Source organism: Echiichthys vipera (genome assembly GCF_963691815.1).
Source record: "Echiichthys vipera genome assembly, chromosome: 15".
Classification (NCBI taxonomy): domain Eukaryota; kingdom Metazoa; phylum Chordata; class Actinopteri; order Perciformes; family Trachinidae; genus Echiichthys; species Echiichthys vipera.
Window position 1 is genome coordinate 12,151,799 of NC_139840.1, and position 15,494 is coordinate 12,167,292.

At 38.4% G+C, this 15,494-nt stretch overlaps 1 protein-coding gene across 1 annotated transcript; it reads left to right on the forward strand.

Moving 5' to 3' along the window:
• The first annotated feature begins 4,028 nt into the window (after nt 1-4,028).
• Nucleotides 4,029-6,288, forward strand: LOC310957535 (5-beta-cholestane-3-alpha,7-alpha-diol 12-alpha-hydroxylase-like). Its single transcript, XM_083928137.1, has one exon. The coding sequence runs from the start codon at nt 4,044-4,046 to the stop codon at nt 5,577-5,579; it is 1,536 nt and encodes a 511-aa protein (XP_083784263.1). The 5' UTR covers nt 4,029-4,043; the 3' UTR covers nt 5,580-6,288.
• The last annotated feature ends 9,206 nt before the right edge of the window (nt 6,289-15,494 follow it).

Genomic DNA, 15,494 nt, shown 5'->3' on the forward strand with positions numbered 1-15,494 from the left:
AAACCAATGTGACCATCATTAAACTAATGTAAAGATTTTATAAATCTAAAGCTGAATTCATCTTTTGTATCCTAACAATAGCAACATGCCATGTTTTTGCCAGAGCTTTTCCAGTTGGTTCCTTCTTGAGAATAAAAAGATGAAAGCCGTCTTTGAAGCCCTAATGTGTCTGTGGCTTTTTCTTTTTGCAATAATGGGTCATAAAGTCCCTGATGTGCACCATAGATCAAAGTGGACGGATACAGGGAGGAGTGCTGCAGACAACCGTCTTCCAGATAACCTCCTAAGAACAGAACTGAATATATGCATTTCATATTTATTTCCATTCCATATTAATTTCTATATTGTATAATGTTGAGCCTATTTGCCATGCCTCATACTGTACTTTCTGCTTCATTCAAGCTTTTCATTCATAGATTAAAATTAAATTTTAGTCTTTTACAGGTTATAACGTAACCCCCCATTTGTGCAGTTCCCAGGAACACAAACAATGGGATATTTTAAAAGTAATATAACATAACCTTTAGTAAACTGTTCCTGCATAAATAAAAAATGGGCATTGCTCATTTCCTGTGCAGTTCAAACTCCAGTGAAGCTGAGTCTGAACACACACTCGGGGGAGTTCCAGCTCAGCCTGGTTGGCCCTGACCAAATCTCCTGTTTGTGACGTCTGTCAGAATAAGTTTACTGTCAGAGCCATCACTAGTCTTTTTGGGGCTCAAGGAAAGAATATTCTTTCAAGTCCCATTTAACATCTTTACCCAATAATTCCTCTATGTTTACAAGAAGAAAACAATATCACAAGAAGTAATAAGAATTATGATCTATTCTGTCCTGTATCAGCAGTCTGTTTCGCTTAGGTTGCAGCTCTCGCTTGTTTGAAAATTCTGTTTGTGCTGATTTACCCCATTTTTTTTGTGTGAGCTAAACTGTTAATTAAAGGTTATAAATACATACAAATGCATATCACCTTAGATCGCCTTAGATTGTGTTGAGTGACGTGATTGACAGAGTGGGACAACATTCACACGGTAAAGGACTACTGGAGGATGGTAAAACAAATGTGTCATGGCTGTAAGAAAGCTCTGACAAGATGTCTTGAATCGGCTGACACAAGTAAAGCTCTAATTAATCCACAAATAGTGAAATAAATACACATTTTGAGATAAGTAATTAATGGGCCTCTATAAAATGTGGTAGACCAAGAAAAATTGTAGAATATTTTTAGAGTTTGAATCATTTTGTGTAGCCCACAGTGTAGCCTATAAAAATAGGCCTGTTTACATTCAATATAACTATCTTCTTCTCATGAATCATAATGTAAATCTACACCTTTAGCCAAAGCATTGGATCAGTTTAACTCAGTACAAACCACAATTAAATATATCTTGAATGAACAAAGCTAGGTTTCAAACATGGACAGTGAACAACCTGCAGCTGCTGCTTTTTACCCTTTTCTATATCTCTTTTCAATAAGATAAACAGTCCAGCAGATGGTGCTACATGTTCATTTATGTAGTCTAGAAGCCACACAGGGCATATTTTGGAAATCAGACTCTTGACATTTGGACTTGGATTAACCAGGGTGTCTGCAGGGTCTTCAAAAGTATTAAAACGTTGATTAATCAATTGAGCAATAATTAATAATTAATAATTAATAATAATAATTAATAAAAAAGCCTTAAACCCCATTTTGTGAGCTATGACATTTTGTAGCATTAATAGCTCTATTTTTCCAAGGAGGTTGTACACTAAAGTTTGCAGAAATGTAATCATTGAGTGGGTGTGTAGTGGGATTTTGTGTAGTTTTTTTATGTGATCCTGGTGGATTTGACGTTATCTGAAAAGAACAACCATTAGCGCACTGACCCACCGACTGACGGTGGTCCCTAAACAAGGGTCCCTTATCACCAGTATGTAGTAAATGTAAGTTAAAGTGTGTCATTGATGTTTCCGTTTATAACTTGATGTGGTGATGAGGTCTTAAAATGTCTGGAAAGGGTTTTAAAAGGGTCTTAAGGGGGCCCCACACAAAGAGTAGCCTAGGGGCCCATGACCACCTTAATGTGGCCCTGTTGACATCTATGTTCAACTACATTTTGTGAAAATATTTTGCATCTTTTTGTACTTTTCAAAAGATCGATACAAATATTGCTCTACTCTCTAAGTACTTTTTCATATTCGTTGTTCCTTATTCAATCCAAATAGTTTGTTTCATTTTTTGTGTACTTTCGCTTGTAAAACGTCAACTCTTGAAGGAAATGAAAGGTTAATGTGGAGAAAGGCAGAATAAAGCAAAAAAAAGGCTGTTATCTTGTTAAAACTTTACTTGTATTTCTGTGACTTGTGTAAACCCTGTAATCAGATATGGCAAGTGTTATCTTTAGTAGCTTCTGTTTCACAACTGTGCATGAATTTGTTATCTGTCAAGTTTCACTAGAAGTTTCAAGGTCTCATCGGGGATACCCTAGATTTTGTACGTATTATAACCAACCTCCTAATTATGACATAATGTGCCTTTACAATATGCTGTATTTTTCTTGATCTTGTATACTAAGATTTATCCAGCAATTATAATATATAAGTGATTAACGCAATGATCACAACAATTATCAGGGGCAAGGTTATACTCACAATCAATCACTTTTGGTGTTATCTGCCACTACCCCTCCAACAGATTGTAGGCAGTGCCTCCAACATTACTCTGACATCTATAACATGCAACGGGTGTTTGTGACAATTCAATCATTTAAAAAAACAAACAGACTAAAATTGTTCCGTTAGATATGGGAATTCATTCGAAAATTGAGAATATTGAGGTTTCAAAAAATAAATAAATGAACATAATGTAGCACAGCACTTTCCAGCTCTATGCACAAAAAAGTAAAGTGAAGAAATTAAAGACTTATTTGTTAGTCAGATGTCACATTGAGTTTGTTTTGCATGATGTTCCACTCTACAGACAAAGTTAAACACACCCTGGGCATTTCTGTTCTTTTCTGTTCTGACTCCATGCACTGTAAGCAGCAGAACTGTAAGATTTATAGCTTGTTCAGTTTGCCCTGTGTTCTCAAGGCCATTAAGGCAGGGTTTTTAAAAATACCAAGGTCCAAAAGCTGCGGTCAGGGCTATGACTAGGCCACTCTAGGACATTCACCTTCCTGTCCTTTAGCCACTGTGTTGTTTTTATGGCGGTGTGTTTTGGGTCGTTGTCATGCTGGAAGGTGAACCACCTGCCCCATTTTCAAGTGTCTAGCAAAGGGCTGCAGGTTTTCCTCAAGAATTTGGGTGTTCTTGGCAGCATCCATTTTCTCTTCAATCCTGACCGATTGCCCAGTCCCCGCTGAAGAGATCAAGCCCACAACATAATGCAGCCACCTCCATGCTTCACTGTAGGTATGGTGTGATTTGGGTGGTATGCTATGTTTGGTTTTTTCCAAACATAGCACTTAGAGTTCAGCCCAAAAGTTCAATTTTGGTCTCATCTTACCATATAACCTTTTGCCACATGACATCAGAATGTACAGATTGAATGCGATCGGATGAGAGTCGGTCATCTCGGCGGTTATACCATATCTTTGACAAATTGAGGAAAGTTATTTTTAGACGATCAGATACCCTTTCAGAACTTTTCTTACATACCTCGGGGAAAAATAACCGCAATAGCGCGTACGGCCATGGGTGTACTTTTTTTTTGAAAAACAAGTTTATCTTTACTTTTCTTTATTGTGTAAACATTATTATTATTGTTATTATATGATCTGTTTTGTGTACATGTTTGTAAAATTCCTGATTTAATTGTTTTATTTCAGAAAACTATTCGCCTGGTTGGTTTCTGTTACACAGTAAAAGCGATGTCTCATGTTTCTTCTCTTCTCTTTAACTGTTTCACTGTTTCCTGCTTAAATGGAAACATATTGACTTAGCAGTTTCAGGAATGTTGAAACTCTTCCCACAACTAAAGGGAGGAGCAAAGGTCTGTATATCACGCAGGATGTGGACCTTATCTCCATATCACTGTGTGGCTGTCAGAGAAATCGGTCATGGGTCTGCTGCTGCCTGTCTTTCTTGGCTTTCTTGCCGCTCTCATTGGGGGGCTGTACCTTCTCGGGGTGTTTCGACAACGGCGAACAGGAGAACCCCCTTTGGACAAGGGGCTCCTCCCCTGGCTTGGTCATGTCTTAGAGTTTCGCAGGAACACAGCAAAGTTCCTAGAGAGGATGAAGCAGAAGCACGGTGATGTGTTTACAATACAGCTTGGAGGGTTTTATATTACGTTCCTTCAGGATCCTTTCTCGTTTGGGTCACTTGTCAAGGAGAGTCGAGAAAAACTGGACTTCAGCAAGTTTGCTCAACATTTGGTGCGCAGAGTTTTCGGTTACACAGCCATAGAGAATGATCACCACATTCTCCACTTATCCAGCAACAAGCACCTTAAGGGAGATGGTCTGGAGGTAATGACACAAGCCATGATGAGTAATTTGCAGAACCTGATGTTGCACAATATCGGCTCAGCTGCAGACCAAAGAACCTGGATGGATGATGGACTGTTTATGTATTGCTACAATATTGTTTTTAGGGCTGGCTACTTAGCTCTGTATGGCAATGTGCCACACAAGTCAGAAGGAGGTGAGGAGAAAGCCAAAGCGAAAGACAGAGCTGAATCAGAAGCCTTATTTCACAAGTTTCGTCAATATGACCAACTGTTTCCCAACCTGGCTTACGGGGTCCTGCCCCCAAGGGAAAAGTTAAAAGCGGACAGGCTGATGGGATACTTCTGGGAAACTCTGTCAGTGGAGAAGCTGAAGTCCAAGGACAACATCAGTGGCTGGGTGTGGGACATGCAGCAGACCAAAGAGGAGATGGGTTTGGACGAGTCAATGATAACTAGGTACAATTTTGTGCTTCTTTGGGCTTCTCAGGGTAACACAGGGCCTTCTTCATTTTGGCTGCTCCTCTTCCTCATGAAACACCCAGAAGCCATGACAGCAGTGAAGAATGAGGTAGACAAGGTTCTAAAGGAATTCGGGCAAGAAGTCCAACGTGGCGGCCCTTTAATCAACCTGACCCGTGAAATGCTGATGAAAACACCGATCCTGGACAGTGCTGTAGAAGAAACCCTCCGACTCACTGCTGCGCCCCTTCTCACCAGGGCAGTGCTTCAAGATATGAACCTCAAGATGGCTGATGGGCGCGAATACGTCATCCGCAAGGGCGACAGAATGGCAACATTTCCTTACATTGCCGTTCAGATTGACCCAGAAATCCACCCCGACCCAAATTCATTCAAATTTGACCGCTTTCTAAATCCAGACGGAAGCAAGAAAACTGATTTTTACAAAGCAGGGAAGAAGGTGAAGTATTATAACATGCCCTGGGGTGCCGGGGTCTCCATGTGCCCTGGGCGGTTCTTTGCCACCAATGAGCTGAAACAGTTTGTTTTCCTCATGTTGGTTTATTTTGAGTTTGAGCTGAAGAATCCTGATGAGAAGATACCTGAAATTGATTTCAGGCGATGGGGCTTTGGATCGATGCAACCTGTCAGTGACGTTCAGTTTCGATACAGGCTCAGATATTAAAGGGGCTGCACTCGATGCTCAGAGCATTAATAAAGCAATGGTAAATGTATGGTGGAGTAATGGCGAACTAAGTAGAGAATGAAGTCACTCTCCCTGTGTGTGTTGTAATCCTTCTTCTGTTGTTTGTTGTGATATGTTACAAGCGACCGTGAAAAAAACGTTATTTCACTTACTGGGATGTATGTTGAGTAGAGCACCTTTAAACCAATCAGTCATTTCGATTTTTCAAATAAAATGTTCTCTGATGTTGATCATCTCTGTACATGGACAGTTATGAGATTCCACAATGAAGTATTGTTTTTTTATTTTTTATTATTATGCCAATGACTTAATAAGCGCATTATGCATGGAGCTTCAAAACTTAATGTGTTTTAACATTTTAGGGTATAATTATATTATTAGCTATATTCTAAATAAGAACTCTGGTCCATTCCCACCAAGTGTAGTATACACAAATGCACTACTATATATACTACTATATTTTATGTTTTTAACAGTTTATCATGAATGTAACTTTGTGCCTGTATTGCTTGTAAATCATAAATCAGAGAGAAGTTAAATCCAGTTACACTAATTCAGTAATCTTTGTCTAAACAATTTTTTAACCGAATATTGGGACTGCTTCCTTACACAGCTGTTTTTCAGAAGGATATAATTTCCAGCAGGGGATGTCGTGTGAATGTCAATGTCTTACGTTAAGCAAGACAAAGTCGAAGATTAGTTGACAGTACTTGTTACATTTACTTTTGTTTATAATAAAAAAAAAAAGCTCAAGATTGTTAGGTATCATTATTTGATTATCCTATCATCCTATCATCATACTAACAGCTTTTATCTTGGAATTCACACCTCCAGAATAAATAAAATAACATGATTACTCTTTATATGTGTCAGTTATTTAACCTGATGACCTAAATACCTTTCTTTTATTGCAAGTGTGATATAGATATGGTTGGTTATAAAGATCTCAGATGCTATATTGTTACCCAATATTCTTAAAACAGTGCACATTTCTTCAACTTGTTGTGGAAGACATGGGGTGTTGTGGTGATTACTGCATCCCAGATACACTATCACAGAAAGGATACAAATATAATGTTAACCTATAGAGTAATAATTCTATAAATAGATAGATTTCTCTCAAAAGAGCGAATTTTTTATTATGTAATATTGCAGGTTCTCTGTCAATTTTAACAAGAAATGCTATTTGCAATTCAAAATATGATTCAGGGTCACACACCGATTTTCATATTGACTTTATGAAACTACATTATGTGGTTATATGGAAAAATAGCTACAACATATGCTCAACTATCAGTTGAGAATGATTGTGAACACAGTGCATGCTTTAAAATCACTTTGAGAACCAACAAAACACTTAAGAAAAAAGAGCTGACATTTTTGGGAAATAGTCACACTAAGGGTTTACTAAAACAATCTCTGTGGAAAGTGTTGTCTGTGACGTCTGTGTATTATGGGGTTTAATTTCCATTCACTTGTTTACATAAAAGAGATTGGATGAACGATTAATACAATTAAATAATTGGTACTGCATGCCATGTGCGTCATCTCCAGCATCTGTTCAAACATGGAGGAAACTTTAAAAAGACATTCTACAGAAATGGGGTGTTTTCTTTCCCCTGCTTATATTTAGCAGCTGTCAATTATAAAGACTTTCAATCTTTAAACGTTTGATGATTGGCTAGAAATAAAAGAAATGTGCTAAGCCTGAAGTAAATACTACCTTTGAAACTTAGAATGTGTAATTTTGTGGAGTTTGACAGTGATGGGCATTGTATTTAAAATGAATCTGGCTCTAATATCTATTCACTTGCTCTTACATAGATGGAAGGTAAAATTAATTGAACATGAAAATAGGTTCAAAAATTACAATTCTCTTTGAAATACAGAATCATGCATGCACAAGGAAGTCTGTAACATATTGAATCAGTATAGCCTTTACATGATTCAAATAAGTGCAATACATAATGATTTCGGTATAGATAAATGTACTGAGGTCATATCTTCTCATTCAAACTCATGAATTACTTTCACAACCAACTTAAAATCAGAATCAAAATCAGAAATACTTTAATAATCCCAGGGGGAAATTATACTAAAGTCCAGTGAACAAACAACATATATTATACAGACAAAAACATATATTATAAAAAACTCACTAATAAATAAAAATAGACTAATAAATAACAGACTAATAAATAACAGACTAATGTGCAATAGAACAGATTGTCTATATTTAAGTTTAAATCACAGAGAGGACGTGACAAACTCCAAGGGATGCATTGTATAATTTGATGACCACAGGCAGGAAAGATTTCCTGTGGTGCTCTATGGTGCATCTGGGTGTGAGGAGTCTTCTGCTGAAGGTGCTCCTCTGATGGGCCACTGTGTCGTAGAGAGGGTGGGAGACATTGTCCAGGATAGACCAGAGTATCCACCTCTCTGCCACGGTCTTCAGGGTGTCCAGCTCCTCCCCCGCGACATTACCGGCCCTCCTGATTAGTTTGTTCAGTCTGTTGGTGTCTGCGACCTTCAGCCCACTGCCCCAGCATGTGACAGCGAAGATCGCAAAACTTGATACTTTCACGATTGTTTATTGCTATGGGTGGGTGAGTGACATGCCTGTACACACAGAAAACTTGTACACATCTCAGGCACTAATACGTGCCATATGCTGTGCTTCTGCGTCATTTCCAAAAACAGATAAAACATGGAGGAAACTTGACAAAAACAATACAATGGGTTGCTTCATCTAGCCCAAAAATAAGTGACTAGGAAAACCAAAAACCTATCACCTACATTTGGAATAATGGGACAAAATATTAGAAGCACCTTTTAGTACACACTTGTCAATTGTCTCTTTGTTTACTTTATACTTGTTAGGTGGAATCAAACGACAGATGGTTAACAGAGGTTGTGACCAAATCTGATCGGTATAACTGAAAGAGTGAACACCCTCAAAACTGCTGCTTTGATACATTTAGTACTGTTTATTGTTATGGGTGGGTGAGTGGCCGGCCCACACACACGGAAAACTTGTGCACACATCTGGTACTAATGCGTGGCATATGTTGTACTCCTACATCATCTCCTTCATGTGAAAACATGGAAGAAACTTTTAAAAAGCAATCAAATTGGTTGCTTTGTTTAGCCCCATCCTATTGAGCAGCTGACCAATATTAGGTCACTTTCACACCTGACCTGTTTGCTTTAAACGAATCCTAGTTCGTTTTCCATGGAAAGTCAGGTTGATTTCAGTGTGAAAGCTCAAACTAACTCTGGTGCTTGCAAGTAAATCCTGGTGCAGTTCGTTTGAGGTGTGAAAGCAAATCGGACCAAATATAGACAGTGAACCAAAGAACAGAGGGTAATGACCAGCATGTTGATAGCTTCGGTTAGCTAAATGGCTCGACTAGCAACATGTGAGATATCTGCACGGCACTCTTATTATAATAAATATACTAAACCAGGTCTTCACGGCACTATCTCTCATAAGTATACAAACAAGAACAGAGGCCTGGGTTCACACCAACACTTTGCAAAAAGACAAAAAAAAAGTAAATGGAGCCATCACTCGTGGTGAAGAGCGTGTGTGAGAAGAAGGTGTGTGTATTCTTCTTCATGCCCAACACTATACACTAAACAACGGAGGCGCCACTGCTACATTTAAGAAAAATCATAATAATAAATGTCGCCATTTTTCACCTTTTTAGCTAACAAGCATGTTGCTAGATTACGGAACGTACGCAGCCTTATCAACAGTGTCATGTTTGGTCCGGTTAAAGAAAAAGTGCAGAGTGAAAGAAAACCAAATAAATGAAAAAATGCAACAATGTTGCATCTTCACCCCTGAATTGTCCACTGAACTCAAACATTAAGATTCTAAGGTGTTTTGTTTATATCAAAACAATAAGTGACTGGGAAAACCAAAAACCTAGTGATAAGCCTACCTTTGGTAATCAACTACCTTTCCCTTTTACCCCTATTGTCATGTTTGAGGGCTTTATGTTTGCGGACTTGTATTGGATAAAGTTATTTTAAAATGTGTATCTCATATATTTTCACTTTCATTTTCAAGAACAGTGGGACAAAAAAGTCAGAAGCACCTTTTCACTTGTCATTGGTGTTTATGCACCGTGAAACATTTTTAATGAATCACAGCAGGTTTTCTCAAAGGCCATTTTAAAATGAACAAATATTTCACTGATCATGTTGCCCTTACCTAATGATTAAATGATTTTAATATCATGTTTCGAACAGTATTTCCGTGGGTAAGTCTAATTCCAAATTGGTTTGGACAGAGCATGTGGATCTCTGCCAGGTAAGTTGGATATTGCTCCATAACACCACGCCTCTTCAAAGATAAAGCTGGCACTATACTTGGAAATGTTACTCATTAATTAAGTACATCTACATGCAGAAATGATTTGCATGGTTTTATCTGAAATGCCATTTCCGATTATTATCTTTGAAGTTGGTTATTGATTTGCAATAGATGACTTTAGGATTTCAGAGCAACTATCATGTTTTATTAACAACACATCCAAACAGATCGGTTTAGATAATTTAATTTGAGCAGATTGCCATTCTGCTGGTGGCCTTGGACACACGGCATTGACAAATATAGTGTGTTTCTTAACAAAGGACATGGGCAAGTGTTTGTTAGTAAGACTAAAAGTCTACTGCCCGCCCTGTGACAATGTAGCCTATTTTGAGCTATTCTGCTTGGAACTAAATGCTAATGTTTGCATGCTAACATGTTCATCAGATTCAGTACAACTTTGCATCAGCGTATCATCCACCATCGCTTCCAGCATTTCTGTTGCAGAGTTTAATGGCGGGTGGTTTTTAAAGCCAGTCAGTCGCAGAGTCACGCTCTTTAAAATGTGTCCGCTATATCCATTTTCACTAGTTTTGCAGTTATTTGGTCATGAACTGAAGTGTTAAACTAATTAATTGAACCTTGTGGTGGCAATACAATGTTGTTTCAAACTCATTTAAACTCAATTCTTGGAAATAAAACACAGTACATTCACCTGGAGGACCAGAGTTCATGCTCCAGTGTTGTTTGTGTCCCAGAAGTACTAAGCCAAACAGCAACCTTTTTTTCTAATCCTGACCTAAACTTGATCAGTCACTTAACGGTAGTTTTGATGCCTAAACCTGACCGTCACCTTTTGTTTTCTAAATGTAACTGTTTGTCCACTTCGACAACTTCATACACATTATACATGTAAACAAGGGCATGTTCGACCTTGTAAAGTTGCAGACTTTGCCTGTAGAAAGCCATGTTTGGGACAGTAAACACTGGAGCTCATTGTCCAAATTGGGCAAGTAGTATTGCTGTTTCTAACACATTACTGTCCATGTCGAAATGTGAGTCACACATGATGATATTAATATGTATCGTGTTGGATATGAGAAATTTTATTTTCCAATAGACACAGTACTCCTGTCAGGATGATGGTGAAACCTGTTCAAACATTTGCTACGACTCCTTGCTTGTTATTGTTTTACACAGTAAGCTGTACTTTCACTATATGTAAGATCAACTTCAACAGCACTATATTTCTGATCCAGAAAGCAGACAAGAGGTCAAACATAATGCCAAAAAAAGAGAAGAAAGTCATCATGTTTTTATGTTTTTGGCATGCCATGGCGCATCAGGAAAAGGAGTTGTCATGCCATATTTATGTCACTTGACAATAAAGCAAACAGACCTCTGAAACCAGCTGAGGAAAAGTCTTTTTCTTGGCCTTGAAAATAACCTTTGAAAATGGCAAAGACAACCCATTCAAATCTTCTTCGACACAAGAAAGGTTTAAGTAGAAGTGATAGTAGTAATAAAATGTGTAGACCACCCAGAAAGGCACTGAAGGTTGGCTAAACCCCTAAAAGAATTCCATTGGAATTAATGGGGATAGCCAGTGTTGAACTTGGTAGTAATCTCACTAGTCATGCGGGCACACAGCTTAATTGAGAAAAGCAGGGTTTTGGAGGTCCAGAGCTACGTCACTGTTAATTTCTGGGTGAATGAATGGGCTATAGGAGTCATCCTGAATTAAATAAACAGTCAGTGGTCATGGCAATGGAGGCGGACGGGCTGGGGAACAATGGAGCCTTTGGCAGGATGCTGGTCTCCTGAGTGTCGTGCCTGTACTTGGTGGTGAGGGGTTTTGAGGAAAAATGACCCATTGTCTCTCTCATCCTGCTTCTGAGACGGCAGTGAAACGATGCCTCTGGATGCCCGCCCAGGATGGTAGGTAGAGCCTTTATTATTCTTTTTTGCACTGTGGTGCTGTGGATTATGCCGCTCATAGTACACTGTTGTTGTCTTTATATGTGTGAACAAAGGCTTTTTTTAGCATAATTTCAATTCAACTGGAGAAATAGAAGTTCATACAACTTGAAGTGGCTGAAAATAAGTAGGTGCACTTGCTACATTTTTGGCTAAACCTGATCTAAGTATTTTCTATTTAATCTAATAAAGGAGGGGGGGGGGGGGGTAAAGAGACCCCAAGAGGGACTTAACAACATGCTGAAAGGTTTAGTTTTGATGCCATTATCTGACATTGTGTTGTTTCCTCGCATGGTGTTCTGTGTTTTTAGAAAATCCAGCTGACTTTATTATCTGTTGTCTCATGAAAAAAATGATGAATGATTCGAGCTAATGAAGCTCAAATTGATGTAGAGGTTCTAGTTAACCATTAAACACTAAAGCAAGTTATTACTTCTTGACCTGTAAATTTGGATAATACTGTTTTTAAAAATAAAATAAAAAAATAAAACATTAAGTAGGAGGTTCTCCAAATCAAAAAAGGAAAAAATAACCTATTTCAGTGATACAGACATGTGAGCAGATTAACAGGAAAGCCCTACCAAAGCCTGAAACAATGAGACTACAGTACATATAACAGCCCTTCTTCCTGTTTTGATGTAGCCTCCATGGGAACTGTTGTTGGTGGTATTTTTTTTTACAATACTCAGCTATCATAATAAGATCCATTAAATGCCTCAAAATATTGTAACTCAACTTTAAAGTCTGTAAAATATTCAGCTGTGATGTTTGTGTAGTCATTATACATGTTTGATTTCCACCTAATGCTCCACCTATTAACTGGGTTATTGCTTGAACAGTGTAGTCAGGTCATTGACATCAGAGCGTGACTTGCAGAGACACACATTTCCCAGACGTGAATATTCTCCTGGAGTCTGGGTTAATTGATTACATGATTGCCATCTAGTGGATAAAAGAATCCAATGACAAAAGTATAGAAAGGTACATACGCTACATAATATGCTTGTCTGGATGGCAACACTCAAAGAAAACATACATTTAACTATACTGATAAATTGTATTCAATAGCAATATTAATATTCTTTTTCTATATAATGAAATGCAGAAAATACTCTGCACATCTTTAACCTTGAAAGTTAATATTTTGCCCAATCTGATTGCCAGTGCCTTTTGCTCGGCAGATTGCCTCTACTTATCACTGACTTAATAGCTGAGCTTTTAAGTTATAACGTCATACAGAACATAAACTGTTTCCGATCGGAGCTTATGAGCTTTTGTTGCGTAATTGTGCGCCAAAGAGAGAGGGTGTATGGCTGTTATCAGTGTAATCCTGCAGCGTTGCTTCCAGGAGTTCACTGGGTTGGAGAAGAGCAATGGCACTAAGGCATCTGGAAGGAAGGAGTTGCAATAAACATATCTCTGGTAGTCCAAATGACCCTGACTAGGTCTGCTGCTCCTTTGGGCTTGCCCCAGATCAGCCCATGACATAGCCAGTTAAGACAAGATAATGTCAAGGATTAAGGCCCCCCAGATCTGCAAGCAAAAGCGCTGTTATTTTGTTTATTTGGATGGGTAGTGTTGGATTTTACGGCCCTAATGGAAGACTTAATAAGAAATACAAACATCTTGTGGACTGAATACTATTTTATTGATTCACTTGAGTGTTCAATTATAATATATGCTGTATTGTCAAATGTATGACCCTGGTTTTAAATATAGATTATTAACTATACACATTATCAATAGCCTTGTTTTCATTTTTTTTTCTGTTAGTAATGTTAGAGTTCCCTATGGTCTGAGGCCTGTCAAGCTAACCTATATAAGTGATATGCTCATGATCTATCGTAGGGTATGTAAACCTACTGTATTTTTTCCCAAACATTATCACAAAAGTATTTTCATTCCGTCATTGCCTCCATTTAATCACTTTTCTTCAACTATGCTGATAGTTTGCCAGCAAGATAACCAAACATGATGGCTTACTGTCCATCATAACTGGCACACTGATGGGAACTGAACACTGATTAAATGCTTTATTACTTCCTTCTCGTAAACATATAAATATGAATAAACGATTTTGAGCTCTTGATGTCAAGTCTATAGGTCAGCCTGATAACTCACGTAAAGCATCTACATTTAGAATGAGTATTTATTAACGACTGGAATGATTGAGGCATTTCAGGGCAGTGATATAAATGTAATCTTCCGGGACAGGAAACAGGCCTATTCCAATGGAACCTAATCTACTTTTAAGGCTATCAAAATATTGCTATACATCCTAATTTTCTCCAGTTTGCATTTTAAGTGAGTCTAGATGTATAGTATGGAATGAAAATTAGGGATTCACCTGTTATGGTGAATATATGTTTTTTTTTTTCTCTTTACAGAATCAAAAGTATTAACCAAATAAGTTTTGTCTGTACAGTAGTGTACAGGCTATTTTTCAATTGTTGAGTTCAGTTGCTTTGCTCATGTGGGAGACGCAGAGCCCTGACTGAGGGAAGTTGTTGGCATCCACCTTAAGGCTTTTCAACTCCGTCGCTTCAGTGGAGTCCAGCCTTAGTAAAACTGGCACGGGACGCGCTCACCCCGGGGGTAGGATAGGCTCGGCTGAGAAACTGGGAGAAAAATGAACAAATGAGATGGGACTGCCACCACTCTCAGGCTGCCCACAGGACAGCCCCCCACAGCCTGGTAAGAGCAGTTTAATGATAACAGCAGGAGAGATGGGAGAGAGGAGGAGTCTAAGCACCAAGTTGCATGTTTTTGCTCTGGTGTCTTGTGTCACTCTTTTCTCTGGGGGTGGGAGGGTGGGGGCACCTAAGTCACATGGTAGAGCTTGATCTGTTACATAAACGCAGACCCCCACAGCCCCCAGTCTGCTCGCATCAACTTTGTTCAGTAAATACATGTGGATGAAACTCTTGTGATGACATTGGCTGCGGCCAAGGAGAGTTGTCGAGATGTTCAACTCCTCTGTGTTGCATCACTTCAACACTCGGCTAAACTGCAAACCCTCACAGCTCCCAGTGACCTCTTAAAGGAGAAACTGTCTGGGAATAACAAAATCACTCCGTTTGAATGTGTTTGTGATTAAAAGTATACTTTCTTTTAAAAATGAAATAAAAATGATTCATACAGCAAGGGGGCCACAGCAATTTTGCTTTATGATTATTTCAATCCATATTGTCTTAAAGATAAGTTTGTCTCTGTGTCAGCTGTCATGTTAGATTTTTTCGAAAGTTGTCCACATCTCGCAGATGCTACCACAGCTGAAAAAAAACTGCTCTATTTTACATTTTAGACTAAATATAACCGGCTCTTAATGAATATTAAACATTCTCATTTGGCTGTCACATGATGCCAGTCCTTGTGACAACAGCAATGTCAAACAATGTCTTACAGGGGAATACTGTAATATTTGTCCTGGCTCTGGGCGGTCCAATCAATATTTATCAACATGAACCACAGTTTCCCAAAGCTAGAACAGCCTGAATTGTTCGAGGACACAGGGACAACACATTCAAACCAGACAGTCATTGGTTTGACTGTAACTGTGAGCAATTAAAAATGTTTTAATGCAGTTTCAAAGACTA

Excerpts from the sequence above, each read along its gene's own strand:
- LOC310957535 (XM_083928137.1), top strand. The coding sequence starts at position 4,044 with ATGGGTCTGCTGCTGCCTGTCTTTCTTGGCTTTCTTGCCGCTCTCATT.